This window comes from Argentina anserina, chromosome 6 (genome assembly GCF_933775445.1).
Source record: "Argentina anserina chromosome 6, drPotAnse1.1, whole genome shotgun sequence".
Classification (NCBI taxonomy): domain Eukaryota; kingdom Viridiplantae; phylum Streptophyta; class Magnoliopsida; order Rosales; family Rosaceae; genus Argentina; species Argentina anserina.
Window position 1 is genome coordinate 34,373,506 of NC_065877.1, and position 26,932 is coordinate 34,400,437.

At 40.2% G+C, this 26,932-nt stretch overlaps 4 protein-coding genes across 4 annotated transcripts; 1 reads left to right on the forward strand and 3 right to left on the reverse strand.

The window, feature by feature from the left end:
• The first annotated feature begins 788 nt into the window (after positions 1-788).
• LOC126797384 (F-box protein At2g07140-like) lies at positions 789-1,949 on the forward strand. Its single transcript, XM_050524022.1, has one exon. The coding sequence runs from the start codon at positions 789-791 to the stop codon at positions 1,947-1,949; it is 1,161 nt and encodes a 386-aa protein (XP_050379979.1).
• Positions 1,950-3,050: 1,101 nt separating this feature from the next.
• On the reverse strand, positions 3,051-6,632 carry LOC126798604 (uncharacterized). The gene is made up of 2 exons (XM_050525614.1): positions 6,457-6,632; positions 3,051-5,004 (listed from the first exon to the last, which is right to left on the reverse strand). Exon 2 carries the CDS (start codon positions 4,974-4,976, stop codon positions 3,291-3,293), a length of 1,686 nt encoding a protein of 561 aa, XP_050381571.1. The 5' UTR covers positions 4,977-5,004; positions 6,457-6,632; the 3' UTR covers positions 3,051-3,290.
• Positions 6,633-9,682: 3,050 nt separating this feature from the next.
• Positions 9,683-12,339, reverse strand: LOC126797678 (uncharacterized). Its single transcript, XM_050524360.1, has 6 exons — positions 11,819-12,339; positions 11,211-11,360; positions 10,869-11,127; positions 10,575-10,793; positions 10,299-10,441; positions 9,683-10,065 (listed from the first exon to the last, which is right to left on the reverse strand). Exons 1-6 carry the CDS (start codon positions 12,107-12,109, stop codon positions 9,766-9,768), a joined length of 1,362 nt encoding a protein of 453 aa, XP_050380317.1. The 5' UTR covers positions 12,110-12,339; the 3' UTR covers positions 9,683-9,765.
• Positions 12,340-12,472: 133 nt separating this feature from the next.
• On the reverse strand, positions 12,473-14,505 carry LOC126797679 (uncharacterized). The gene is made up of 2 exons (XM_050524361.1): positions 14,330-14,505; positions 12,473-13,826 (listed from the first exon to the last, which is right to left on the reverse strand). Exon 2 carries the CDS (start codon positions 13,690-13,692, stop codon positions 12,892-12,894), a length of 801 nt encoding a protein of 266 aa, XP_050380318.1. The 5' UTR covers positions 13,693-13,826; positions 14,330-14,505; the 3' UTR covers positions 12,473-12,891.
• Between the last annotated feature and the right edge of the window lie 12,427 nt (positions 14,506-26,932).

The window sequence follows — 26,932 nt, forward strand, 5'->3', positions numbered from 1 at the left end:
TGGCAAGTAGAGGGGGAACTTCTCGTCATTCATTCGGACAGAAAATATGGCTCTTTGCAATATGATATTTTTTAGAGGGCATTGGATCGTATTCCAACAAGCAGAGCCAAAAGGACCATTACTTATGACATGAGACATGAGACATGCGTTCACCATAAAATTTTCACGCTTGATCAAGCGTTTATAAGCTTAATAAATAATAACGAACAAATTATATAAAGCACCAAAACAAAAATCGTAATGATTAAAACAAGCAAGGTAGAAAAAAACATAATGCTCAAAATAAAACAAACACTTAACCAAAATTCAAAAGGAAAGTAAACAAAGAACAAAACGGGAGCATGCATCTTACTTGTAAAAGCCACCGCCATGGAATGTCACCCCACAACTAAAGGAAACTAACCCTAGTCGAGAGACAATAGAGCGAGATGGTTTAGGAGAAAGTCACGATATAGATTTTCTTGCCCTATTGTTTTTTTTTTTTAGCATTTTACTATTCGGCTGGTTTGACAATTTGGAACCCTATTAGAGGTATTATAGTAATCATACTAGTTATATTTCTGATTGGAACAAAATCAATAATCGTAATCAATTCCATTCCTTATTGGAATCTGAGATTTCAGAATTGTATTCCATCCCGTCTTTTATTTCTTATATAAATAAGTATTCCAGATTGGAACTCAGTAAGTAAACGTGCCCTAATTGATTGATTTTCGACTTCTCCGTTGCACTCTCACCTCTTAATAAACCCAAGCGGCCACCTTTCTTCACTGATTGAAAAGACGCTTATGGAGATGCCGGCGGCAGCAATGAGTAGCTCTAATTCTAAGTTAATGAAGCTCCCTCAAGATATCCTCCTCAACATCCTTTTTAGACTGCCGGCGAGATCGCTTTTGCAGTTCCGGTATGTCTCTAAGAGCTTACGTAACCTAGTCGACGATCCAGCTGTTGCTGCCATGCACATCGCTGCTACCAACGATCACGCCGACGTAGAAGTTAGGGTTCTGCCTAATGGCTCTGCATACTGTTTACAGTTTGTTTCGTGCGGTTTGCTTGGCTTGAAGTGTCCAGAAGGAACGTTGGGGTTATACAATCCTTTAAGAGTAGAATCTTTATGGCTCCCAAAACCTGAGATTCATTATGGTGCCAACTATGGTATGGGATTCGATTATGTTACTAGCACCTACAAGATTCTCCTTTTCTATATCAATGAATATTACCCTTCGAATTCGAAGGCTTCTGTCCATGTTTTGGGCACAAGTTCCTGGAGAAGAATACACTCGGTTCCCCCTTGCGAGGTAATTAGTCCTTCCGGTAAGTACGCATATGGAAACACATATTGGTTGACATACGATAACAACAATAGTAAGGCCACGTTGAAGAACAGGATGATGCATTTCGACTTCGAAAAAGAGGAATTCGGGTGGACTACTATTCCTTCCCATTTCAAAAATTCTGCAGGCGAATCCAGAGTTTTTCTTATCAATCTGAAGGGATCTCTAGCGCTTGTTGATGTTTTTGCAGAAAAGAAAATTGAGATATGGGTGCACAAAGAAAAGAAGCACTGGTCAAAAGATTACAGCATGACTTTAAGATGCACCTATTCATATCCTGATATTTCTGTAGGCGCTTGGGAGCATGGCATATACATATCATCGATGCCATTAAAATCTGTCAGTGATAAATCCACGGTACTCTACTGTGATCTAAGATGTGATAGCAAGAGAGGTGAACCTAATAAATGTTTGGAACATGAAACCCAGAAAAATGTGTTTATAATAAGCTATACTGGAAGCCTCATTTATCTAAAATATTATGAGAACTTGAGAAGGCAAAACAAGAGCAAGAACTTGAAAAGGAAAAGGAAGGACAAGAAGAATTACTTTGATGCTGGGAAGTCTGAGTCCCCAAAATGTTTCTCAGGGCTCGAAGCACGAAGGATCAAGTAACTCTCTTCTTCTTCTTTTTGGCGAATATGCGGTAACATGTTCAGATCGATCATTTGTAATTTTGTATGCAATCTTTAATTTTTTTAATTTTTTTGTAACAAATTGCCCAATGTACTATTTCTGAATGCTGTTGAACCTCTTAGCCCTTCAGCAATAATTTAGGTTTTGCTTCCCATTTGTATTAGTGCCCAGTCTATTGGGTGATTAAAAGTTTAAACTAGCTCCTACTGTACCCAGTCTTCTAGTCGTTGATAGGGCAAATCTCATGACCGGCCCTGGGAGGGCAAGCAGTGGTCTGCATTAGGCCCAGGGCCAATTTTTTTTTTGTTTGCTCCGATTAATTTTATTTTATTTTATTTTTATAATTACATTATTTTCAACAAATCTCACTTTTTTCATGTTTCTGCCGTCTTATTTTCTCTTAAATTATTAATATTCTCCTTTCATTATGAAGAAGACTAATAGCAAGAATCAAAGAGTTCGGTTGCCGATTGATGTTCTCCTAAATCAAAATTTCTTTCAATGCTACCTCTATAAATGGATAGACTTAATAGTGATCCTTCACAATTATTCTGATATTCTGAATTTGACGGCTTCGGTGTTCAGAGCTTTATATAAACCCATATTTTTCTTTCTAATTTTGCCAATGAAAAAGGTTTTTTTTTTAATAAAAAAATTTGTACAAGAGTCCTTTTTTTTTACGCGCACTGGGCCTCAAATCTCTCAGGGCCGGCCCTGACCAAATCCTACAATGTTTAATTGACAAAGTAATAAGATTATGAATATTTTGTCATTTTGTCTTACGTCTAAACTCTGATGGTAAACCCGATGTCTTCTGCATGCTCGAAATTTTCCAACGGCCATTGTATAGTTATTTGTCTTCAGCAGAACATGCTCTTTGCTCCAAAGCATGTTATACAATGAGGTCGGTAAATGAATGCCAGAGATGTAAATTAAAAGCTAACTGAATGGATATGGACAAAGGCAGAGCTTCTGAAAATTTATACTTCAATTTATGTATATAACATCTCAATAACAAAACCAGAAAAAAGACAGGGTAACAGTCATTAATTGAGAAAGGAACCGCAAGTTCCTCTACTCTTCCATATGAACTAATGAGTATAATTGTTTAATTCAAAAGATAAGAAACTAAAAATCAATCATATCTGGTATGCAAATCGGGATACTGTTAGGATTGGTGCCCGCAAGACTCCCATTTAAATATACGACAGCTGAAGCAATCTAACTACACATATGTTCAGTCACTCCAGTGCCATAAGCTTGTAAACTCAACTTCCCACGTTACAAACTTGGTTTTATTACCTCTGATATGCTCCCAACTCAAGAAACAGAATTTGCAGAAGGTTTGCGCTCTTGAAGTGAGATCACTGTTTCAAAAGCACCAACTAAGGCCTTGACCTTACTCTTCCGGGTTTCAACCAGCTTACTTGCAGTTTCTTCAATCACGTTATTAAACAATCCCTTCTCATCTTTCTTCCCCTGAACATCTTGATGTCTCAAAACAACTTTTTCTGAACCAGGTTCAGTACCAATTGCATTACCATCAACACCTTCTCTCTTCTTATATCTTTGCCTTTGAGCATCAGCCTTGATATATTCATCGTCTCCCAACACTTTTCCTCTCCTGAATTTGAGCCTTCTTGGCCTATTATTCTCAAATTGCATGTCAACCACCTTTCCCCTCCTAAACTTCAAAGGATGGCTATCCACATCTTCAGAACAAACCATCCTGGACTTTCTGGTCTTCCCTTTGTAATCCTCATCTAGGGTCTCTGCATTTTCTTCATTGTCAACTTCATCGTCTTCTGAGAAAGAGTCCTCTTCTGTTCCAGTAATCGTATATTCAGACTCTTGATCTTCTCCTTCATGGGGTGAAAGGGACATGGGGAGGGGCAAAGATTTGGGCGATGATGAGGAGGATGAAGGTGGTGACAGATCTTCGCAGTTGCTGTTTTGATCAGAATCCAGAGGTTTATTCTCAGTCTCAATCTTAATGACATACAAGGTCTTCTCTGGAGTCTCTTCATTATGAAGTTGCTTTGCTATGACTTTTCCAATCTTGTTTTGATTCTGAAGAGGAGAAGTAACATTCACATTCCTGTTCTGTGCTTTTAAGCTTGCAACTCTCCTGGGAGAAGGCCTTGGGGACAATGATCCTGTTGGGGGCAGCAATACTTTCTTTAAAGCGGCTAAGGATGTTCCTGCCCTCTTGCCAACCTTCACCTCAATTTTCCTGTGGCCACTTAATCCCCCTGAAGAGTCGATAGAAGAAATTTGCTTTGCAGTGACTGCCCTCTGGCCTACCTTTGAGTTACTGTTTCTTATCCCCTTTGAACCTCCTGAAGTATCAGGAGATGATAACTCCTTAGTGGCTAAAGATTTTGCCTTCGAAGAAGTTACATGTTTTTTAGACAAGTCTTTCTCCTTAACTTTTGCCCAATCTATCCTTGAAGAGGCTTTCAGCTTTTCATGAGATGATGAAACTTCCTGCTTCATAGTTTTGGGCGCAGCAGACAGAGGTTTTGAAACGGATGACGTTTTGAACTTTACCAATGATAGCTTCTTCCTTTCAGCAAGAACCTCAGTCCCCACACCAGTTTTTCTGTCAGCTGACCTCTTTGGCACTTGTTTCTTGGCCTGCTTGGCGATGGTATGTGTATCAGGTGCCAGGGTTTTGGACTCAGACAAATGATCAAGTTTGATCACTGATATAATCTTCCTCTCTGGTAAAACTATCTTTTCTGCTGAGTTATGGATATCAAGTGACTTAGTTGAGAGTCTTCTTGGTACAACCCGTATATGACATCTTTCCTTCTCTTCGAAAGCATCTTTCCTGCCATACTTACAAAAATCATGACAAGAACCAGTGGAAGCCCTGAGATAATGAGGAACTTTTTCTCCACTGTTTGATGACAATATCTTTCCTGTAGAATTTCGTCTCGAGTTACGCTCATCTAGCTTTGTTAATTCTTGAGCCATTGGGACAATGATACTTGAATCAGCCATCAGAAAAGAAGTATTGCACTTCGAAATCCTGAAAATAGAAAAAGCGAAATTATCATAGTGCATATGGGAAAAGGAAAATGTAATCCAAGATGCCTATATGAAATGAACCAGACAGAAACAATGATGATGTGGAAATCTTTTAAAGCAGTAGCAACATGTGTAAGTTATTTTAGAGTTTAAAGTAACAAAAATAATGGCTAAAAGACCAACGTCGGAGGCCACTGCAGGCTCACAATTCCACCATATACAGAGAATGTGGTAAATGATATGCTATGATTTATAAACTCCCCTGTAGCTTGACATTCGATATTCCAATTCAATAAATTCTGTATTACAATTGCTTATGTTCCAAGCAGGAAGAAACTGAAATCAAGCATATATACTAGTTCAGACTTCAGAGGACAAAAGCACTAGTGCATAAAACCAGTTTGGGTACCAAAACACATAAGGGGAAAATTTAAGAGAATTTGCAGCTATTCGAGCTTCCAAAAGTCTGCTTCAAGAGAACCTTCTAGTAAACCAGAACTGAAATCTAATATGGCCAAAGAAACAAACACCACAATAATGTAAAAGCAAGAAGAAACATGGAGCGTCAGACCTTTATTGAATTCAAAGGAAAATTTCCCCTGCTGCTAATTTAATCTACAACAACACAATCACTTCCTTTACATCATAAGGTAGACAGAGTACGTAGTTGAATGTGCTAGCAACACTGAAAGACGACGTACACCATTATAATCACTTCCTTTGTAAAACGAACTAGGACAGAACTCGACTAGTTGCCCTATAAGGCTACAAGTAACACAAAATGCAAGACAGAACCAAAAAAAAGTACAGGAAATATCAGCTATAGAAAATTCAGTAGCACCAAACCTCTTAAACAATCCCAGAGTTACAAGCTGATATCAAATCGATCAATCATAACTATACAGTCTAAAATCCCCTAAACCAACCATAATGTAAAAAATTTAACAGAGAGATCAAAACTAAAAGTCTAAAAGCAGCCACTTCTAGTTGCATTTAACAGAGCAAAACGAGTTTAAAGATTTAATGAACCTCCATAACCCAAAGAAACTACATGTAAAACATCGAGGAACACAATCATGACAAATACAAATAACCCAAAAACTCAAGCCTAGATAGCAAAAACCATCATCCAAGATTGTAACTTTACACAAACCAAATCACACAATGATGGAATATCACATCACACTCTGCACAAGATTGACAAGAATACAATCCAAACGTCATACACACCAAATCAACAACGCACCCTTATCAGCAGAGCACTCAGAGAACCCAAAGATGGAACCTTTCTTTCATCACAGCAAAGAACCCCATAACCGAAATCACAGTATTGATCGAACCCATTTGAGATTTGCATGAGAAAACCAAAAACCCATCTCACAAAACGTGCTAATGGGGACATAAATAAGGGTCTCAAACAATCAAAAACGCGGAGAGAAAAGAAAAAACGGACCTTTTCGATTCTGTGCAGAAGGCTCTGCTTAGCCAGAAAGACAAAGAAAGAGAACCGGAGATGAATACGAGAGAGTAAAGGCCACTCCTTTTTTTGGGGGGGTATTGGGAGATGCTTCCTTCCTTAGCTTTCAGAGATCGTGCAAGCAACTGTATCTAGTTTTAGTCTGGTTTGCTTTGCTTTGCTTACAGGTCCGGTGGGGTTTGCTCTGGCGTTTGTTACATGAGAGAGAAGAGAATTATAAAAGAGGGAAAAAAACCAAGTGTGTGCGAATTTGGTTTATGGGCCCCACCTCAAAACTGAATCAATGCGTTTTTAATGTTCTGTTTTTTTTTTCTCAACCTATGAAATCTGTTTGGGGATACCAACTTCTTTGTAATGAACTGTGTATCGAATTTTGGATTGGTCTAAGGAGCATTTAGAAAGATGAGTCCATTAGAAATTTTTGAGAGAGTTCACAATCGAATATAATGATAAGATTAATATGTGTGATTTGATGTAAATAAAGAATCAATTTAAATAAACGAAATTGAAAGGTTGTGACAAGCTCTATAGAAATGAGTATGATATAACTTCTTGTATTGAGGAAGATGTAATCTTTGACGTTTGACTCATCTTATAATGTTTGTATGGAAATAAATCTCAATCTCATAATGTAGTGTATTTTCATGAATAAACAGTACAATATTCTAGTCATCAGCTACATGAAAATTTATACAGATAATTTTACAATAAATGCACAATGTATTTTCACCTCTCGACCTCTTTAGACTACGGTTATCGAACTATTTTCATTTTTTCCCTTCTTTTTAAGGACTTGGATGCTATTTCATATGGAAAAAATGCTTTCATAATCAATATTAAATGCAACTGAATAATGTTGTTTGGAGTTGGTGGATAGTGACATGGAATCTGTTGAACTCATAGTCGATTTATAGTTGGCGAAATTAAATTTGCTTTTAACAAGACTAACATGTTTGTTAGTCGTATGTATCTTTGATAGTTGAAAGCTGAAACATATGAGAAAAATGCATTGAATTTTCAACTGAAGCGAAAACAGTTGTCTCTCACCATAAGACACAGAAATGCAACTTTCGACAATTGCAGAAACAGATGCATTATTGGCAACAAGTCTACTTAGTTTTCTGGATTTATATAAGAGTCATGTATAGTGTATATATTCTGATAAACACACATTCTGTGGTCTCATTTGGTTAAGCTAGCTGAAACCAGTCTGATGTGCATATGTGCAAGAAATGACAGAGTAGAGAATTCCAAAAAAAAGAATTGGCTAATGTCATTTGGTTTAATCGAAGTTGGGGCGATTGAGTCAAAGTTCTGGACATTATGTCCTTTAAGCATTGCAATTAGTTTGAAGAAGTTATTTGCTAAAGTCAGTGTGATTAGGTTCCCTGATGATATATCTTCAATTATTTAAGGATAGGATGTTCACGACGTGCGACCATCTCTTTTGATGAAGAAAAGGAAAGGGGCATTCCTTTTATATCATTACGTTACCTGGGAAAGTATTTTTAATAAGAATTTGACCATTTAAAATTAGAGGTCGGTTCCTCTAACAAAATGAGATGAGGTCGGTAGCTTTAATTAGTACGTTGTGATTCTTCTCTGACTTGTTTAGTGTGTAACACTTCAGCAAATACCAAGTCTTATACTAAACAACAAGCTTCTTTAAACAGCTAGGGAGACGCCATCGGTTAGTTGATCGGATCAACCACATCTCAGGTAAGAAACTGTCACAAGAATTGTAGTAAGATCACGCCGGTGATGCTTCGGAAACAATATATGAGACATTGAAATTGAGATATTTCACTCGATCAACAGTTAACAGTCGTACACGCGAAGTGCATGCTAGCTTAGCACACGGCTCATGTAATGCCTACTTAGCCTACTTTCTATTGTGGGAAACTACGTGGGAGCGACCTCCCTCTCTTTGTTCTCCACCATATAGACGAAAGTCTGCTTAGTGTTTCAAGTACAGCATCTCTCACACACTTGTAGGAAGGCCATGTGAGTTTTCCCAAGGTGATGCTTAGCTTCCTTTTGGGGAGTGAAAGTCATGGACTTTAATCATTGAGCAAAGCAATGGAGGGCCAAAAATGCCAACGGTGGTTGGATCAGTTTATGAAGGCATGCACTAAAGCTTGAAAAGTTGTGGCCAAAATGGAGCAAAGAGACTAAGAGAGCATAAACAAGGGAAAAGTCACCTAGGATTCTCACTAGCACTCTCAACTTTCTGAAATTCAGATCTAGACAATGCAATTATCAAAGGAAAAGGCCATGTAATCTGATCTATATCAAACTAGTTATGTGGTGCAAGATCTACTATAAACAACACATCAATCAAAATACATTGTTTTCCAGAAACTAAATACACAGTTGGTATAGCAGAAATTAGTTGGGGAGATGACCTTCCAACGACCAAATGGAGATGTTTCATGCGTAAGAATATCAATATCTAACCCCAATTCATGATTATGATTCTCTTTCAAACGCATGAAATAGGTCATTAGGTCAAGCATTAGAGAACAAATCCTCCAATTCCCAGCTCTCTGCTAGCTGATACCTGCTTTGATTCCTTTGGAACTTTCACCTACTTGAGTTAATCCCATGAATTAACAGAACAGCTTGGCCATCTATAGCTACCTAATATTCAGCTAGCCCTTATTGGTAGTGAATGAGGAAGGTCACCTAATTAGCCTCTAGTTTCAGCATCATCTTAATGAATTCCAGCTTAAATGCCAAAACTTTTGCCTTGGAAATGAGGGACTTGTCCTTGACAAGGCTCTATTATGGGGGAGATTTTTCTTTTTCCATAATGCAGAAAGATGTAAAACAAGAGGATCAATCAATAAACCAGTCCCAATAGCAATACTTCATTCTGATATTACTCCTTTGAACTTTCACAAGTAATGGATGATCAGGAACCTCCATAACCCAAGATTGGATTTTGTTTTTAACATTCTTTACATAATTATATATTCAGTAAATAAAATCTAATGAACTTTAGGAACCACCCCCCCCCCCCCCCCCAGAATCTACCTGTATGCTTTGCCTAGTTTCTCCAACCACTAAATACCAAGAGGACCAGGCTTACAAAGAAGAAATTCATTTCCAAGTTATCAACTTTAATTTTTACCATTATATCAAGCACAGTCTATTAAAGTCTACATCTTCCAGGGTTGTTAAATTGCATTATCATGGTGACTGGGAACAATTTTACTTTTTTTGGACAAAATTTTTGTACTTTACATGACTGTAATTCATCAGCTTAAACTCCTATGCATTTTGTCATCTTTTCCGACCTGAGACAGTCTTCTTCACAGCACCCACTGAGACCAAAAATTGATCGAGAGATGATAAAGTCTTCATGTCATCTGGAGGGAAGTAGCTAGCCGCCTTTCCCATTAGGGATGTGAAGAGAAGAGAGAGTGAAGGCCGAGTTGCATAAGGTTCATCCAAAAGATCATCCAGAAAGCCAAATGCAGCTAGGAAGTCAGACCTGCTCGCATTAACTGGTGCAGCAAAATGAGCAGGGATTATTCTCTTGAACCTCCAGTCCCGTGAAATTCTATCGATCCAATCCCTGACCTGAATAGTTAAGATGGAAAAACTGTTACATCTTGAATTGCTTTGGTTTTTTTTGTCACAGAAACATTGATCCAAGGGGCATCATCAGCTAGCCTATGAGATAGTTTTAGTTACGCATGCTAGGTTTCATCGTTTCACTAATTAACTGGTATACACTGTATATCAATAGGCAACGCCAACTAAATACAAAAGATGTACAAGCACAGAAATTTGCATTCAAATGATAAAACTACCTTTTCTGGAACTTTGCTGAAGACCAGAGTCTTCACAATGGGTGAGACAATCAGCTTTTGTGACATCTGGGAGAAGCTAGCCTTAGGTTCCAACAGGTTTGATGGACCAAGAAACAAAATTTGCAGAACCATTCTTTCCCAACCTAAACATAGAAAAAGAGTACTCTTTAGTATATTTTCACGAACCGTACATAGATAAGAGTTGAGAACAAATTTTTTGATTCAATTGTAATATATTTTCTGGTCAATGATTCAAACGTAAGATAGATATTCAACCTTTTTGACGGTTCATCTTGTTGTCTATTACTGGTTCATCAGATACTTCTTTTCCTTTACTTAGAATTTTCACAGCCAAACCATTCTTTGCAGATGCCAGCAACGATTCTTTGCTAATACAAGCAGGTGGCTGTCTTGGCACAAAAATTACAGCATCTGTTACCAGTAGAGTTCTTGAAGGCTTATGATAGAAAGCTACCTCCACATAGGGTCCAATACCTGGCAAGGTCACCAGCAAATGAGTGGAATTCATAAAACTGAAGTCTCAGATATTACTTTTGCACATCATATTACCAACTTCTGGGGAGCTTAGAACTTTCTGCTCAATTTCATTGGCCCATGGGGTGGAAAAATCTTCGTCTTGTAAGGTTTTAGCACGAAAGATCCCAAAGAACTCCAGTGGCAGATTCAAAGGCCAACTCCACTGCCTCGGTGCCACCCATACCTGAGCTCGAGGGAACTCTCTAGAAAATGGACCAACAAATATTTTGTGCTCATAAGCAAAGGTAGGCAGTACTATGTATTCTACCGGTGCTCCTAACTCTTTCAGAAGCTGGAAAGATACAATAACACTCATAAGAAACACATCTTTTATTATCATTTATTCATTGACTAGAATTATAACCAAAATCTAACCTGAATGCACTCCTTGGTTGGAGCAATGGGTGCATGGACCCATAATCCTCCAGATTTAAGCTTCACTACTGTCATCCTGATGTTTGTTGACACACTGCTGAAACCTAATGCTTGCTCTTGCTCAAATAACCATATGGAGCCTTTCACGGCCTGATACCAACAATGAAATGAAACAAAGAAGTCAGTGTAAAACCAATGAGTAGGTATTTGATTTGTCATTCCGAATTTCAGATTACATAGTCTGTACATAACTTGTTTTAGGATTGAGTCATAAAAAGATTATATGCACCCATTTTTTCGATAACCTTCAGCATCCCATTATTCTTTGGCATAGTAGCCCAAACCCATTCAAACTAAAGTTGCAGCAAAGTGCACAGAACGTACCGCAATCAACAAGAAATACTCGAGTAATGAACTTCAAAGCGTCTCTTTTTAATGATCACAAACTGATAAACTGTTATAAACATTGCTTGAACAAAGCAAGTGAAAATTTTCACATGATAAAGATAGAAGCTTTTCAAAAGTACCAAATTGTTAAGCATTCATAGCTAAAAACAATCACAGATGGGTTCAATATGTTAAATGAAGAAGCCACAGAAGAAGCTGACCTCAGTCCTAGTAGTGCTCCTATTGAGAAAAGGGCCCAGAGGAAAAGGAAAACCAGTAAAGTTTATGTAAAACCGGTCGCCTCCTGACCTCGTGCTACTGATGCCTTCTCTAGTGGTCTGTTTGGCTGAAGCAACAACCAAATTAGCGGCATCTTTGTTCTTGTTTCTGGGTTTCAATTGCAAAGTAAGACCCTTCAAGGAATTACCAAGAAAGCCAGAACCGAGTTCTCTGTGAGAGATTGGCTTCTGCAAGATGGTGGATTTTGGTGAAGAAACAGTGATGGCTGCCATTGCTTCCGGAAATTTGGTCAATATTTTGCCATAAACGAACTGAACTCACTCAGAGAGTCAGAGTGGAGTTATGTTTCTACACCTTATTGCTTATTTCCAATTCCAGGCTATCCTTTAGACACGTGGAGGATCTAGTATGACATGGAGTTTTCTGGAATTTAAGATTTATTGTGGATGATGGGAAACAAATTATACCGAGGGTTTATAAAGAAAAGTGAGGATCCTCAAGACTTGGATAACTGAGGAACTACCTACTTCACTTTCATCCCAGTTGCATTTCGCAGATAACAAAACTGGGGCTTAGCCGCTTAGGTACCCTCTAGAATCAAGTTTTTGCCAACAAATTACAATTTACAAACCAACTTTATGGAGAGATAAACAAGCATAATTGGTTGATATATGTATCTCATGTTCAGTATCAGACTACCAGCAATAGAGCCAGGTTGAACTGCAGGGCTGCAGGCATAGAACTATAAATTATATTAAACTGACGCAAACTCTCCATACATACAAGAACCTTGTCCGGGCTGATTTACCTATCTGCTGGCAGATTATGGTACTGCTGCATCTACAACTTGAGCAAAACTTGCGAAGCTAACACGCCTTGAGCCAACGTCTAAAAAGAACTGAATGATTCCAGCAAGATGAAGAGCAGCGGTAAAGGAGCATCTTGGGAGTAGGTAAAGTCGTCGAATTGCAAAGTAAACACACGGAGAAGAGGCACCTTCATTTAGAAGCAAACTTATATTCATGGTGCTTGAATACAAGCAGTCCATAGTACCTCAGGTGATGATTTCTCTCACAAGCCAATCCAAACTGGGATATGCAAAATACAAGATAAGAAATGACGGGAGAGCAAACAGCACTGTGATAAGTATGTACAAGGCCAATATGGCTGCACTGGCCGGTATTGCATATAAGATGATCAGAAGAAATATGACAACCAGAGGGAACTTTGCCGTCAAATGAAGGAAGAAAAACAGTGACTTTCGAAGGGAGGAACACAAGCGCTCCATACTAAGGTAATTATTGATGATGCCATGATTATGATTTAACCCTGGTGGCTCAGGATGACGAATATGTTGTCCCCTCCTGTGGTTCAGTTGACTTCCTGTGGATACAGTTCCATTCACCGGCCAGGCTGGTTGATTATCACCGGAGCAGGCAGAATGAGACTTCACTCTATCACCATTCATGCTTTCAACCATCCATAGAAGAAAGTAGTTTTTGCGAGGAAATTTCAGGTTTCCCCTGTAAACCAGACGAAAGGATAACAGATTGCACCATGGGCAGGAGATAAAAAGCGGAAGCTGAATTGGTAGAGTGGGGAACTTGACAACAGCCCATTGCAGACCCAAAATGCAATTTTTACAAAGGGTATGGCCGCACCACAAAACGTAGGGCACATTTTCAACAATATTGAATGATTCCCAGCATATTGGGCACTCTAGTCCTTCCTCTCTTCCAACACCAGAAGAACCCTCATCATCGGAACAGCATTCAGAAGTACCTTGTGTTGGCCTTAAAGAGTCATTTTTTAATCCAACATTTCCAGCTATGCAACTGGACGCAAAATTCCACATTTTGACCACAACAGGTGTGTTCACTAACACATTACCACTAGCTTCAAGTGCGTACTAGAATAATTGACCAAGAGCACTGAAGATACCCTACGTCAATAACAACAGCCAAGAGCATGCATTTCTAGAATGCAAACCTGAAGATGATACACATGGTAGTAAGATTAACACGCAAATAAACAAATCACATTATCTTATTTACATCTAGTTACCTTTACGAGTTCAATTAACAAGCCACACGTACAAATGCAAAGCTCGACGAGAAAGGAACAAAACTACTGCAGCTCCTCAGTAATTACATGACTAGACTAGTAGACCATGCTTATAAGTGAACAAAAACACACATTCAGATCGAAAATACAGCAATTACAAATTTCTAGCTCATTACCCAATTCATCAAGTTATTCAAGTAATCAGAACTCAACAGTAATTATAACCCAATAACCAATTAACCAACCAACGATCAACACCTCAAAACATTCATAGTCTCATATCCCTCATAGAAAAAGAAACCAAATTTACATGAACACGAAGAAAGATCAAAACTTTAAGGCAGGAAAGAAAAACCCATCTTGCAAATTACAAGTCTGTAAACAAAGAGGACATCGAAAACCAAAAGTGAAAGAGAGGGCGATCTTACTCAGTGATTGCGCGGCAAAATCAGCATGGGAGAGAGATGGGGAGAGTTCACAAAACCCTCAATCTCTCTCTCTCTCTCTCTCTCTCTCTCTCTCTCTCTCAATCTCAAAATGTCAATCTGAGTTTCGCTGTGAACACAAATTGAGATTGAAATGAGATCAAGGGGTTTGATTTTGGGGGAATTGAATAATGAATAGAGAGTAATCCAAGGATGGAGCGGTGCCCGTGTGTGATCCAAGTGGCTCGGTTTAAAGTGGACGACAGCGACCCTCAATTTCTAACGTCGGCATTTGCAGTTTTGGGCTTCTTGTTGTGTCGGGATCAGAAGATCACAGAAGCCCCTACGTTAAAGGCCCAAATCACTGACATGATTCCTATGGAGATTAGGACTCTCTCTCACTAACTTTTCAAGGCTTTAGATTGCTTCACTTCCTTGTAGTACAATTCATCGTTTGGTGTTGTTGGTTCTTAGATGTCGATGAAACTTTCCCCATATTTCTTAGTAACAGATCGATTTGTTCTCCTGAGTCCTTATACATACTTACTACAATCTCTCATATTCGTTTCTCTCACTCTCAAGTGAAAAACTCAAAACGTAGACGTTTGAGATATTTGTTGAAGGCATATGAACTTCAAAAACTTCATCGAAAATCGTATGAGTATTAGCTAGATAGTAAGTAGGAATCATATTATTAAGCTCATGTAGAAGATGGAGGTTTATATTTTTCTGGGTCCATTGTATTGGGCACTCTATTTATTAAACTTGGCGACACATGCATTATTGTTGTATCATTTTGCAGTGTTGGAAGCATGGGTCCATATGTTTGTTCTTAATGACTGAGTTAAGAACTTGAGATGTACCCAATTAAAGCTTTCGCAACATCGTCGACGTATAACTTAATTGATGTTTCTATGACTTTTCAGTTTCTAGGCCAACATAACACATATATGCATTTTCCACCAATGAAAGATAATAGGCTCTCGATGGCTTTCCCTAATTAGAAAATCGAGCGTGCCATTTGCCATTTTGCCTAGGTCTAATTAGGTATTTAATTACAAGCACCAGACCACGTTTGGTCGATTGTTATACAAGTTAATCAAGCCGATCAGTGGTTCATATCGTCAATGGGGAAGGCTCTCATGCATGCACTGAAGTAACATTTTCCAAACACTGGGAAACTAGAAACCTAATATAGGTACTTGGTCACACCATATCAAATCTATTATGTCCTCTCTCTTTTTTTCTTAACATGTTGTGATCAAAATTGTTTGGTTTATTCCTCCATCAATTGATATAAGTAACGCATGGATGATATATAACTAGCTGATTTATCTTGATTAAAATGGGGTGGAGTGATCAACCAAACGGCAAAGGAGCTGTTTTTTCTTTAGATTAAGTAAACATTGTACAAAACCAAATGCAACAAAAGCAATAAATAAGGCGATAGATCTATCCTAAGTAATTTTATTTCGTTAGAAACAAAGAATAACTTGGAATACTGGAGAGAGAAGAAATAACCAATGGAGGGAATTCGTTTGCTTTAGACCACAAAGCTACGATCAAATCAACGGACGTGATATTGGGGCTTTGACAATTAAATTCAAGGTGCGAATGGCCTGGATAGACGACTGTGCCACTTGATAGTGAATAACTATTACTAAAACCCGCGCCCTTTCTTTACAAGAACCATCATGCATTTCAGAATCCAAAGCACTTTCATCATACACCATGTTCCCACACAAAAAGAAGCCAACCCTTTGATCTCCAAGATCAACAAAGGCATATGACCTTTTACCAATGTTGGACATTAAGACACTAACAGGGTAATTACAAAACAGAACTGAGTCTCTTAAGACGATTATACTGCCATCATCAAGTGAACATAACCAAGACACATGTATCTTGGCCCGACCATGATGCGAAAACATGAGATGCCCACCATCTTTCAAGTCCAAGATCAAACCCCTTCCAACAAAGGGAAATCCCTTGCCACCGAACAAGGAAGCCATCTCTATCCATTTCTTTTCCTTGTCATTCACGTCAAAACACATGATGGGAAAGTTGGAGGATGACTCTAGTGACGCCACACTGAACTCCAAAACCCGAGACCAAGATCTTGGTGCCAACAACACCACAAGCCCCAATTCAGCAGCACTCACATATGAATATGAAACGTATTCACGTTGCTTACTCCCTAATCCCTCTAGGTAGAATGGAGGATCTGGCAGAGCCTCACACAGAACAGAACCGCTGTTGTACAGCTCGAATGTGGGCTGTTCAACAGGAGGACCTATGGCGGGTTCACCTGCGAGACAATAGATTTTTCCGTTTAAAAAAGCAGGGGATCTGGTTTCGCCTTCTGGAAACTCAAATCATGCTTTTGCCAACTACTATAAACATCTCCAGAAGGCACAAGTGTCACATCTTTAAGTTCTGGTGGTACAACGGTACAACCACGCCACCAGCAAAGATGATTTGGGAGCCAGTGGCACAGCAACCCATATACTCTGGGATTCTTGCCGCCTCGCCACCCAGCTGCTGGGAACGTTCTCCCCAATGCAGAGCCAAGCCCGCTGGCGCAATTGTGATTTCGGTTTATCTTTTGAGGACCAACACTCGCACTTGATTATTTTTTCAGTATCAAAATTACTGCAGGAGCATGCGGTTAACTCGGACAATTTGATGGTGCGGATGACATAAGCACTCCTTCTCCTTCGCATCACTGCTATCAGTCCACTGAGTCGGAAGTAGCTGAAAAGGTGGCATGCAGCATGCTGCTGGTAATTTACATAGCCACCATATCCGGCCTGCGGAAGCATCATATTCTTCGGGATAAATGTGGACCCAGCACCACAACCATCATACCACTGCGTCTGGATTGGTTGTTCGGAATCAGTCAAGAAAAGAAATGTGAAAATACATCAAAGTGCCAAGAAGGATAAAAGGTCTGAATAAACAACCTGTTGGATCGTAAGACTAGGCCCAGCATGCTGGTAATTTTGATATCCACCATACCCTCCTTGATACATGTCACAACATTGAGTGAGAGGCATGTCTGTACTCTTTACACGTGTATTCGGGTAAGCAGCTGCACAGGATGAGCAAATAAGCACCGGTCTATATATGCAGTTTAAGGATTGCATATGCACACGTTCAGAAACACATACGCACAGTTTTGCATGCAAGACCAATTAACATTTCCCCAATCAAGTAGCTTTTTAATGGAAAGGAAATACCGAAATAGTAATTTGAAAACACCAACAGTTCAATATTTATGGCTACCTCAACACAAATTATACTGTAATGGATGCAAAGAAAGGGGCATGATGTGGTATAACATACATAATTTTAGAAAAATTATGAGCAAATGAAATGCGTGGGCAGCAACAAGTTTAATAAATGCTGATCAAAATCAATTGACTGCCATAGAAACCTTAAAAATACAATTCGATAAAATATTGAAACCATATATGGTATCACCATCAGATAAGTTGGTGTATAGTTCAGGATAATGCAGAAATAAGTCTAGAATAGATACCTTCTGTCACAACTCCGAAATTTCGAGTGATAAACTCGATATCGAAGTCATGAAAAAAAAACTTTAAAACAATCTTAAATATATTGAAATCATCTTATAGTCACAGTGTATCGTAACTGAATTCATAGTACGTCTCAGTCGATTTGATTATTACAAAACCAGTTTATAATTCAAGTATGATAACAAATGAAAATGTAAAATCTACAATCCTCACCACAAATAGAAATAACAAACTTCGAAAATCTTCAGAGTAGCCTTCTAATTCTGTTAATCCACACATGCAGAAGTATCCCATACATCATCGAATAGGTGCACTGGGATTATAAACACAAACCCGGTAAGTTTTGCAGGTCGTATGAGTAAACCAATAATATAACACACATAGTACACAAAAGAAAATACAGATAACATTTAAATATAAATGCACTCATAAGACACCGAACGGTCCATCTGGATGTCCAATGATATCTGAAAATATGTGTACTCATGAGACATTGGCAACTCATCTGTTTTCCCAAATTACATTCATAATACGGGTACTCATGAGACATAGGTACTCATTTGTTACCCCTCATGCAGTACACCGTCAGATACTAGGCAACCCATTTGTTACCTAATATCATAAATATATGGGTACTCATGAGACCCAGGCAACCCATCTGTTACTCCTCATGCAGTACACCGGCAGATAGACTAGAGCTCTAACTGAATCGTAACTGTCACCCGGCTAAGGCTTGGTTATGATACTGCCAACACGTCTGAAGACAGAAAAAAACGTTTTCACAATACTCAAAGTTAAAATCACGTACAATAACCATCCACACATGTTATTGTACAACAACCAAGCGACTCTTGCTCAAATAAAATAAATATAGTTGTCATCGTACAACTCATTTGGAAATAAGAACGTAACAGTATATAATATAACAACCCATATATATGTATCGTATTTACCATTTATACACATACACAACCTACTATATCATATACATGTCATAGTTCAATCTTTTAAATAAAACGTAAATATGAGTCACCGCCAAGGGTAGTCTCGTCATAGTGAGATTTACTTACCTTATTTTCCTTAGCGTAATTTCCACATCACTAAAAGCAAATCATTAACTCGTTTTGTCGGTCACCTAATTGTATAATAAACTAGTTAGAAACATTACGTAAGACTTCAGATGCCAAAACAGTACAACTGTTTACTGTTCAGCAAATTACGATTTTTACTTAATTACCGTTCACAAATTATTGTTCATTGTATTTACTGTTTGCGTAGTTACTATTCACTGATCACTGTTCAAAAGTTACTATTACAATTTTACTATACATAAATTACTTTTACAAAATTACTGTTCAGAATTTTCTGTTCACGTGCCACCCTTCGGCAGCCACGCATGGTGCTCACGTGCCGCCCACAGTGGGTGCACGTGGTTGTCACGCGGCACATCAAAACACGCGCGTGGCTTGCCCACCACCGCCCAAAACTCACTCCTCTCCTCTCCTCCTCACTTCCACGACCTAATGCCGTCTCCCTGCCACTTTAAAACCTCTCACGCGCCGCCACAAACGGCCACACGCGCCACTCCACCACCTCTGGTCAAAACTAAACTAAACAACAAACATCCAACATGAAAAGTGAGAAGCATCAGGAGGAGATCACAACCGTACCTTCAGCTCATCCAAAGCGGCCGGAAACCGCCACAAGGTCTTGGATCGAGGAGAGGAGATCAGAGCTGCTGCTGCTCGATTCGAGCCTCATCGCCGGTGGAATCGTGTCGAGGAGGAGGATAGAGGACTCGCAGTCGTGACCTCAAGCTCCTGTGACGCCGGCGACGTCGAGTTCGACAGAGCCAACACTGTGCTTCGTCGAGCGCGGCTAGAGCTCCTCCCGGGGTGAGTCGTCGTCACCACCGATCGATGTGTCGTGGCCGTGCGGTTCTAATGACACCGGCGGTGTGGTGCACGGTGGCCGGTGGAGGGAGATCGCTGGTGAGAGGAGAGACGATGGGAGAGAGGATCGGGGGAGAGGAGAGAGAGGTTGCAGGGTGAGAGAGAGAGAGAGTTTCATGTTTTGGAAACTAGAGTTTTCCAAAAATTTCCTTTTATACAATTTTCAAAATCAGAAACCAACTTGCATCGATAATAACTTCCACATACGACGTCCGATTAAGATGTGTGACATGTCCACGAACTCGTATCGACGAGCTCTTCAACTTCCGTGAATGAAGTTTTCGGAGATGAGTGACAAAAGAAAAGTCAACTCTCAAGTCACATAAAACGTAACGTTTTTCCAATTTAAATTTCTGAAGTCGGTTTCATTTCATTTGACATCAACAAGGGAATGAAAAATGCGACTTTATTCAAATTCCAAGTTAGATAACTTACAAGAATTATAGGAAGCGAACCCGAAAATTCAGGGTATTACACCTTCACGTTCAGAATCACCCGCAGCTCACTTTTTAGTAACAACAGGAGGTAGTCTATCCTTGAAGAGCTCGATCACCTTCTTGGCATCCAATTTCTCTCCTACCCTATCATAACCAAAGAAATAGCACCGCTCGTAGGCGTAATCTGAGCGCCACCTTGTACCGTAACCGTCAGTGTCCCAGCTCAGGGAAAATCTCTGACCATTGTAGTTGCGCATCAGCATGCCGTTGTAGAATTCCAAGACAAAGTTAGCAGTCTTGTGAGAAGCAAACTCGACAGAGCTACAAATCTCACAAGCTACCTTCATGTCCTCGATTTTGCATCTATGCAAAACCGTTGCAGCCAAAACCTACAATCACCGAATAACCTCATATATAATGTGATTCGGCAGCAATTTTCTGGTGAAAACCTAATGAACCAAGCGAAAAAGGAATTCAAGTACATATATACATATTAATTAAAAATATAATATACATTTGCGTTCTCATAGAAGCAGTTGAAGAGATAAACAACATCCATCATCGGCAGCAAGCCGTCGACGCGCAGAGAGCGAATCTCATCGGCCGCCGTCGTGGACTCCTGAGAATTCGGCATGGCTTTGGAATTAAGATCTCCGATTAGGGTTTGTTCTTTCTTTCTTTCTTTTTGAAAACGAAATGTCTGTCTATTACTCTATTATGCCGCAAACAATCTAACGCATTCGATGAGGATAAAACGACTCGGACTATGTAGGTATGAGAGCCTTCTCATGTCTTGGGCTGGGCCTCCGGTAAATCACAACATTCCAGTAATCCAGTCCAATGCCAAGGAACATAACAGGAATATATATACACTTTAGTGAGCTGGCCGCGCTATGCACCGGCTTCTATGACTTGCATTTTAATGAAAAATTGTTCAAAATGTCACCAATGAACAACTAAGATTTATTTACTACTTATTTGTTCATCATGGTATATATTGTAAGAGAGAAGATAGTTGGTGATTACAAAGGATGTCGTGAGCGTATATTAATTTGTACATATTGTTGCTAAAAATAGTAGTTGAATTGAGTAACCATAATTAGGAAGTAATTATATAACATTAATTGAAGTTACACAGTCATATCTACAAATACATTACTAACATAAATGTCATTTTTACATTCCAAAAGAAAGAACTTGGAGTGCTACTAATAGAATACGGAAATAAATTTGTCGACCACCATTCTTGTGCCCACCATTTTAAACTCATGACATGTGTTAAATTGCTCAATTATTATCTAAATATGAGTTGAAAAAATACATATGTAGTTTAAAAGGGTGGGTACAAGGTAGACACAAGAATGATAGTCGGCAAATTTGTTTCCAATAGAATAATGGATATAATCTCAAAATTTAAGATAAAATGAATCACTAATTCTGCATTGTGACCAAGCTGCTCCAAAGCCCTTGTCCAAGACCATGAAAGCTCCAAATTGGTGATTTCATTTAGCAATAATATACCCAGGGACAGATTATTACCTTAAAGCTCCAAAGCCTTTCCTAATTACCTCCTCTCATTGACCATCAACATATACTCTTAAACTTTTGCATAAAGTAAAAAGAGAATTTGAAATACCAAAAGACAGTGTTGATTTTCAAGAATACAAAGTTTGGGTTAGCAACCCAGATTACCATGGCTGCCCAATTATTACCACTTCCCTTAGATTTCAATCATATGATTTTCCGCTGGATACATGCATACTACACGTTTGAGCAAACCTCAATCGCATTTTTAAGTTGAGAGACATACTCTTACCAAGATGCACTTCACTTTCAAACCAAAATCAAAGATCCCAAACAAAAGCCCCACCCGGAAGTTGCACACAGTAAAGTTCAACCAATTAACCAAATCAAAAGTTCACCTTCAACCCAACCTCTCCAATTTCGTGATTGATTGATCCAGAGCACCAAGTAATTCACTCAAGACATATGAATGCAACTTATCTTAGGATATGTTCTGTTTTCCTTTCGCATAAAAGCTGCAAACAACAACCAATGTACATAAAAATCGCAAACAATAAAGAATCTTACTTTTTTTTAATGCAACAAATTCCATAACATGTCCAGAACCACAGTTTATATACTACAGTATGCATAGCTATATTATGCACTTATTTCTGGCATTCTTCTTTTTGGTTAAGAACTCAATCCTAGCATCATTGAGAATATCTCCTAACAACTCAATCCTAGGCAGAGTCGTAGGTTCCACTAAAGCTGGGCTTTAGTTGGCTCACTGCTCCATTACTCATTGTATAAGATCTTGAAAAGGAGATTTGTTAGGTAAGTATGAATAATTCCATATGATCAATAGTTTCATAGTTCACCAATGTAAACACAGTTTGTAAAACCCAGCCCTCAAACAAATAAATAAAATATAAAAACTCATTCAATATAGAAAAATGCAAAAAGACCCAATTGTTTGAGGATGAATTACTTGTATATTATTGAATGATATGGGGGCCTATATATAGGCATTTACAACACCACAATCCCGTAGGATTCGGAGTCCTAATCTACTACGGAGATGCTAATCTATCTCCTAACAGGAAACCTATTAGGCTAAGACACACACAAGGGTAGAATAGTAATTCTCCCGGAACACTCCCCCTTGTGTCGCATGCCTAGGTTGCATGGCGCACAACGTTGCCTCGGTAAAAACCTTGTCAAGCAAAACAAAAACCTCTTGGGTAAAACAAAAGCTTGATCGAAGGGAAAAAGAGCACAACGCACCAACTACTTAAGGATCTTAACATGTGATGTAGACTCCCCCTGAAGTCTACCAAACTCTAGTGTTCCGATAAACGACGCATGCCAATGCTCTTCACATGTTTCACAAAAGTAGATTTAGGTAAAGACTTGGTGAACAAATCCGCAACATTGGATTCTGAACTCACTTGATTGATCTGAACATTCAAGAACTTCTGTTGTTGAACATTGTAGAAGAACTTAGGCGAAATATGCTTGGTGTTGTCTCCCTTGATGAAACCTAACTTCGTCTGCTCTATGCAAGCAGCATTATCTTCATAAATGCACGTAGGTTGATCAGTTGTAGAGACTAATCCACAAGAATCACGAATATGGCGAACAAGTGATCGTAGCCAAACACATTCTTTCACTGCTTCATGGAGAGCGATGATCTCCGCGTGATTCGAAGAAGTAGCAACAAGAGATTGCTTTGTGGATCTCCAAGATATCGCCGTATTCCCAATGGTAAACACATAACCGGTTTGAGAACGAGCCTTGTGAGGGTCAGAGAGGTACCCTGCGTCGGCATAACCAACTAACAAGTTGTTTGGAGTCTTTGCATCGGGGGAAAGAGCTGCACGGGACCGGTGGCTGCTCTCGGCACCGCGCACGGTCTCCACGCCATGTCGGCCGGCGGCGTCGCTGCGGCGTACGGCGGCAAGGCCGGGGTCGGCGACGGCGGTGGTGTGGGGAGATACCGTGGCGGTGTTCTCTCTGCAATAGGGGTAGAACAATCCCATGTCAAGGGAACCTTTCAAGTATCGAAACAAATGCTTGATTCCATTCCAATGACGTAGCGTAGGTGCGGAGCTAAATCTAACCAATAAGTTCACTGCGAAAGATATGTCCGGTCTAGTGCATTGAGCAAGATACAATAGTGCCCCAATCGCACTAAGGTATGGAACTTCAAGACCAAGAACGTCTTCATCATCCTCTTTAGGACGGAAGGGATCCTTCTTGATATCTAGACTTCGGACGACCATGGGAGTAGACAATGGACTGCATAGATCCATATTGAAACGTCGAAGCATCTTCTGCGTGTAATTTGACTGATGCACTAAGATGCCGTCGGCCCTATGCACAAGCTCAAGGCCGAGACAGAATTTCGTCCTCCCTAGGTCTTTCATCTCAAATTCCGACTTCAGATAAGACACGGTCTCTTCAATCTCATCAAGAGTACCGATTATGTTCATGTCATCAACGTAGACCGCAACGATGACGAATCCGGAATTTGTCTTTCGTATGAACACGCATGGGCATAGTTCATCATTCTTGTAACCCCTTCTCACCAAGTATTGATGCAACCGATTGTACCACATTCTTCCGGATTGCTTTAACCCGTACAACGAACGACGTAATCTGACTGCATGAGCACTCCGTGGTCTGGAGGCACTTGATGGAGGTAAAGGTAGTCCCTCAGGAGCTTTCATGTATATCTCTGCGTCAAGATCCCCATAGAGATAAGCTGTGACCACATCCATAAGCTGCATGTTTAGTCTTTCGGACACTACCAGACTAATAAGGTAGCGGAAAGTAATGATGTCCATAACAGGAGAATAAGTCTCTTCATAGTCAATACCAGGTCGTTGTGAGAATCCTTGTGCCACGAGTCTTGCCTTATAACGCACGATCTCATTCATCTCATTACGCTTACGAACGAAGACCCATTTATGTCCAACAGGTTTGACATCTCTTGGAGTCAATTCAACCTTTCCGAAGACTTCTCGCTTCGCTAATGAGTCAAGTTCTGCCTGGATTGCTTCCTTCCACTTCGGCCAATCTGCTCTGCGTTCGCATTCAGCTACAGAGCGAGGTTCAACGTCGTCTTCAGATATGATCTCAAGTGCGACGGAATAAGCGAAAACGTCATCAATGCATGTGGTGGCTCGGTTTCGGACCGACTGCTCACTTGTGTAGTTCACTGAGATTTCGTTGTTCTCTGGCATCAAACAAGGTTCCATAGCGTCCCACGGAAACACTTGAGTTGATTCATGGACATAGCTGTAATCAGAGACAACTTCATACGATGGTGATTCATCGTTGATGACGCGCTGTGCCTTAGTCATTCGCTTCTTTCTAGGTTTTGAATCCCTAGAGTTTATCGGTCTTCCCCTTTTTCGTTGAGGAGCCGAGGCCGAAGCTGCTCCATGCTGGGCCATCTCAGCATCGTCGCCATAAGGGGCGCCGGCAACACCACGGCGTACGGTGGTGCCGCCGTCGGCCTCCGTCCCACTGTCAGGGGTGGTGCCAACGTTGCTAGGTCCAGGAGCTTGTCTTCCACGCCCGTATTTCGGGACATCCAACCGTGCCGGTATGTTCGCAGCGGGTATGTTTGATCTCGTCACTTTAGCAATATCTACAAAGCCGTCAGGCATCGAATCCGCGACTTTCTGGAGGTCGATAATGCGTTGCACTTCTAACTCACTTTGAGCAGTGCGGGGATCATAATGAGACATAGTGGGGACACACCACGTCAATTCCTGACGTTCATTTGGAATGATAACATTCCCATCTCCCCCTAACGACGGGAAGCATGTCTCATCAAAGTGACAATCTGCAAATCTTGCAGTAAAGAGATCTCCGGTGGTTGGTTCTAAGTAGCGAACAATCGTTGGGGAATTATAGCCAACATAGATACCTAATCGTCTCTGAGGACCCATCTTAGTACGCAGCGGAGGCGTAATAGGCACATAAACGGCGCAACCAAAGATGCGTAAGTGTGAAATATTGGGTTCGTAACCAGTTACCATCTGGTACGCACTAAACGCTTGGTTAGCCGCGGGTCGGAAACGAATAAGTGTCGCTGCATGCAACACTGCATATCCCCACGCAGAGACCGGCAGGTTAGTACCCATAACCATTGCCCGAGCAACAAGCTGAATACGCTTGATGGTAGCCTCTGCTAGACCGTTCTGTGAATGAACATGAGGAACGGGACGTTCAACTTCGATCCCAATAGACATGCAGTAATCATCAAAAGTTTTGGAGGTGAATTCTCCAGCATTATCCAAACGAATGGATTTGATAGTATAATCGGGGTGGTGAGCCCGAAGTTTGATGATCTCAGCTAATAACTTAGCAAATGCAGCATTCCTTGTGGATAGCAATGCGACGTGTGACCAACGCGTCGATGCATCAACCAATACCATAAAATATCGAAAAGGTCCGCATTCTGGTTGAATAGGTCCACAAATGTCACCTTGGATACGTTGTAAGAATGGAATGTTCTCGGTTGAAGCCTTAGCAAAAGAAGGACTTCCTTGAAATTTAGCAAGAGAACAAGCTTTGCAAAACGAGCGATGGGCATCAGAAATTGCCATGGAGGCATGTGAAAGCACGGGAGGCATCACAAGCTCCTGTGAAGTTGGGGATGCCGCCACCGACGGCATGAAAGCCGTGGAGCTGCCGAGTGAGGCATGCTCGGCCTCACCATGCGGTGCATGGGTCGGCACGGCCTCACCGTGCGGAGCACGGGTGAGGTGATCCTCCAATCGCTTCCGGGACTTGAAAAATGGATGACCATGTGAATTCTTAAGAATTCTAATCATCATATCACGTCCAGGGTGCCCGAGACGGGCATGCCAAAGCATATAAGAGTCCGAATCACAAAAGTTGCGTTCAACCGCATATGATTCAAAGATCCGAATGGAAGTAAGATACAAACCATTCCCAAGACTCTTCATCTTCTCTAAGATGCGGCGATGACCTGCTTTCTCAGAGGTAACGCAAAGATATTCCTCTCCATTCTCAACATAAGTATCGAGGTGAAAACCATTGGCACGTATGTCCTTAAAACTTAGCAAGGTGCGGGGAGACTTCGGCGCATAAAGAGCGTCTACGACGTTAAGAGTCGTACCATTAGGCAACATG

What these genes read in the sequence shown, in the direction of transcription:
- LOC126797384 (XM_050524022.1), top strand. Translation starts at nt 789, where the DNA reads ATGGAGATGCCGGCGGCAGCAATGAGTAGCTCTAATTCTAAGTTAATG.
- LOC126798604 (XM_050525614.1), bottom strand. Translation starts at nt 4,976, where the DNA reads ATGGCTGATTCAAGTATCATTGTCCCAATGGCTCAAGAATTAACAAAG.
- LOC126797678 (XM_050524360.1), bottom strand. Translation starts at nt 12,109, where the DNA reads ATGGCAGCCATCACTGTTTCTTCACCAAAATCCACCATCTTGCAGAAG. An exon ending in CAAGATGAACCGTCAAAAAG is followed by an intron (nt 10,442 to 10,574) that starts GTTGAATATCTA and finishes TTCTATGTTTAG; the next exon opens with GTTGGGAAAGAATGGTTCTG. An exon ending in TCAGCAAAGTTCCAGAAAAG is followed by an intron (nt 10,066 to 10,298) that starts GTAGTTTTATCA and finishes TTAACTATTCAG; the next exon opens with GTCAGGGATTGGATCGATAG.
- LOC126797679 (XM_050524361.1), bottom strand. Translation starts at nt 13,692, where the DNA reads ATGTGGAATTTTGCGTCCAGTTGCATAGCTGGAAATGTTGGATTAAAA.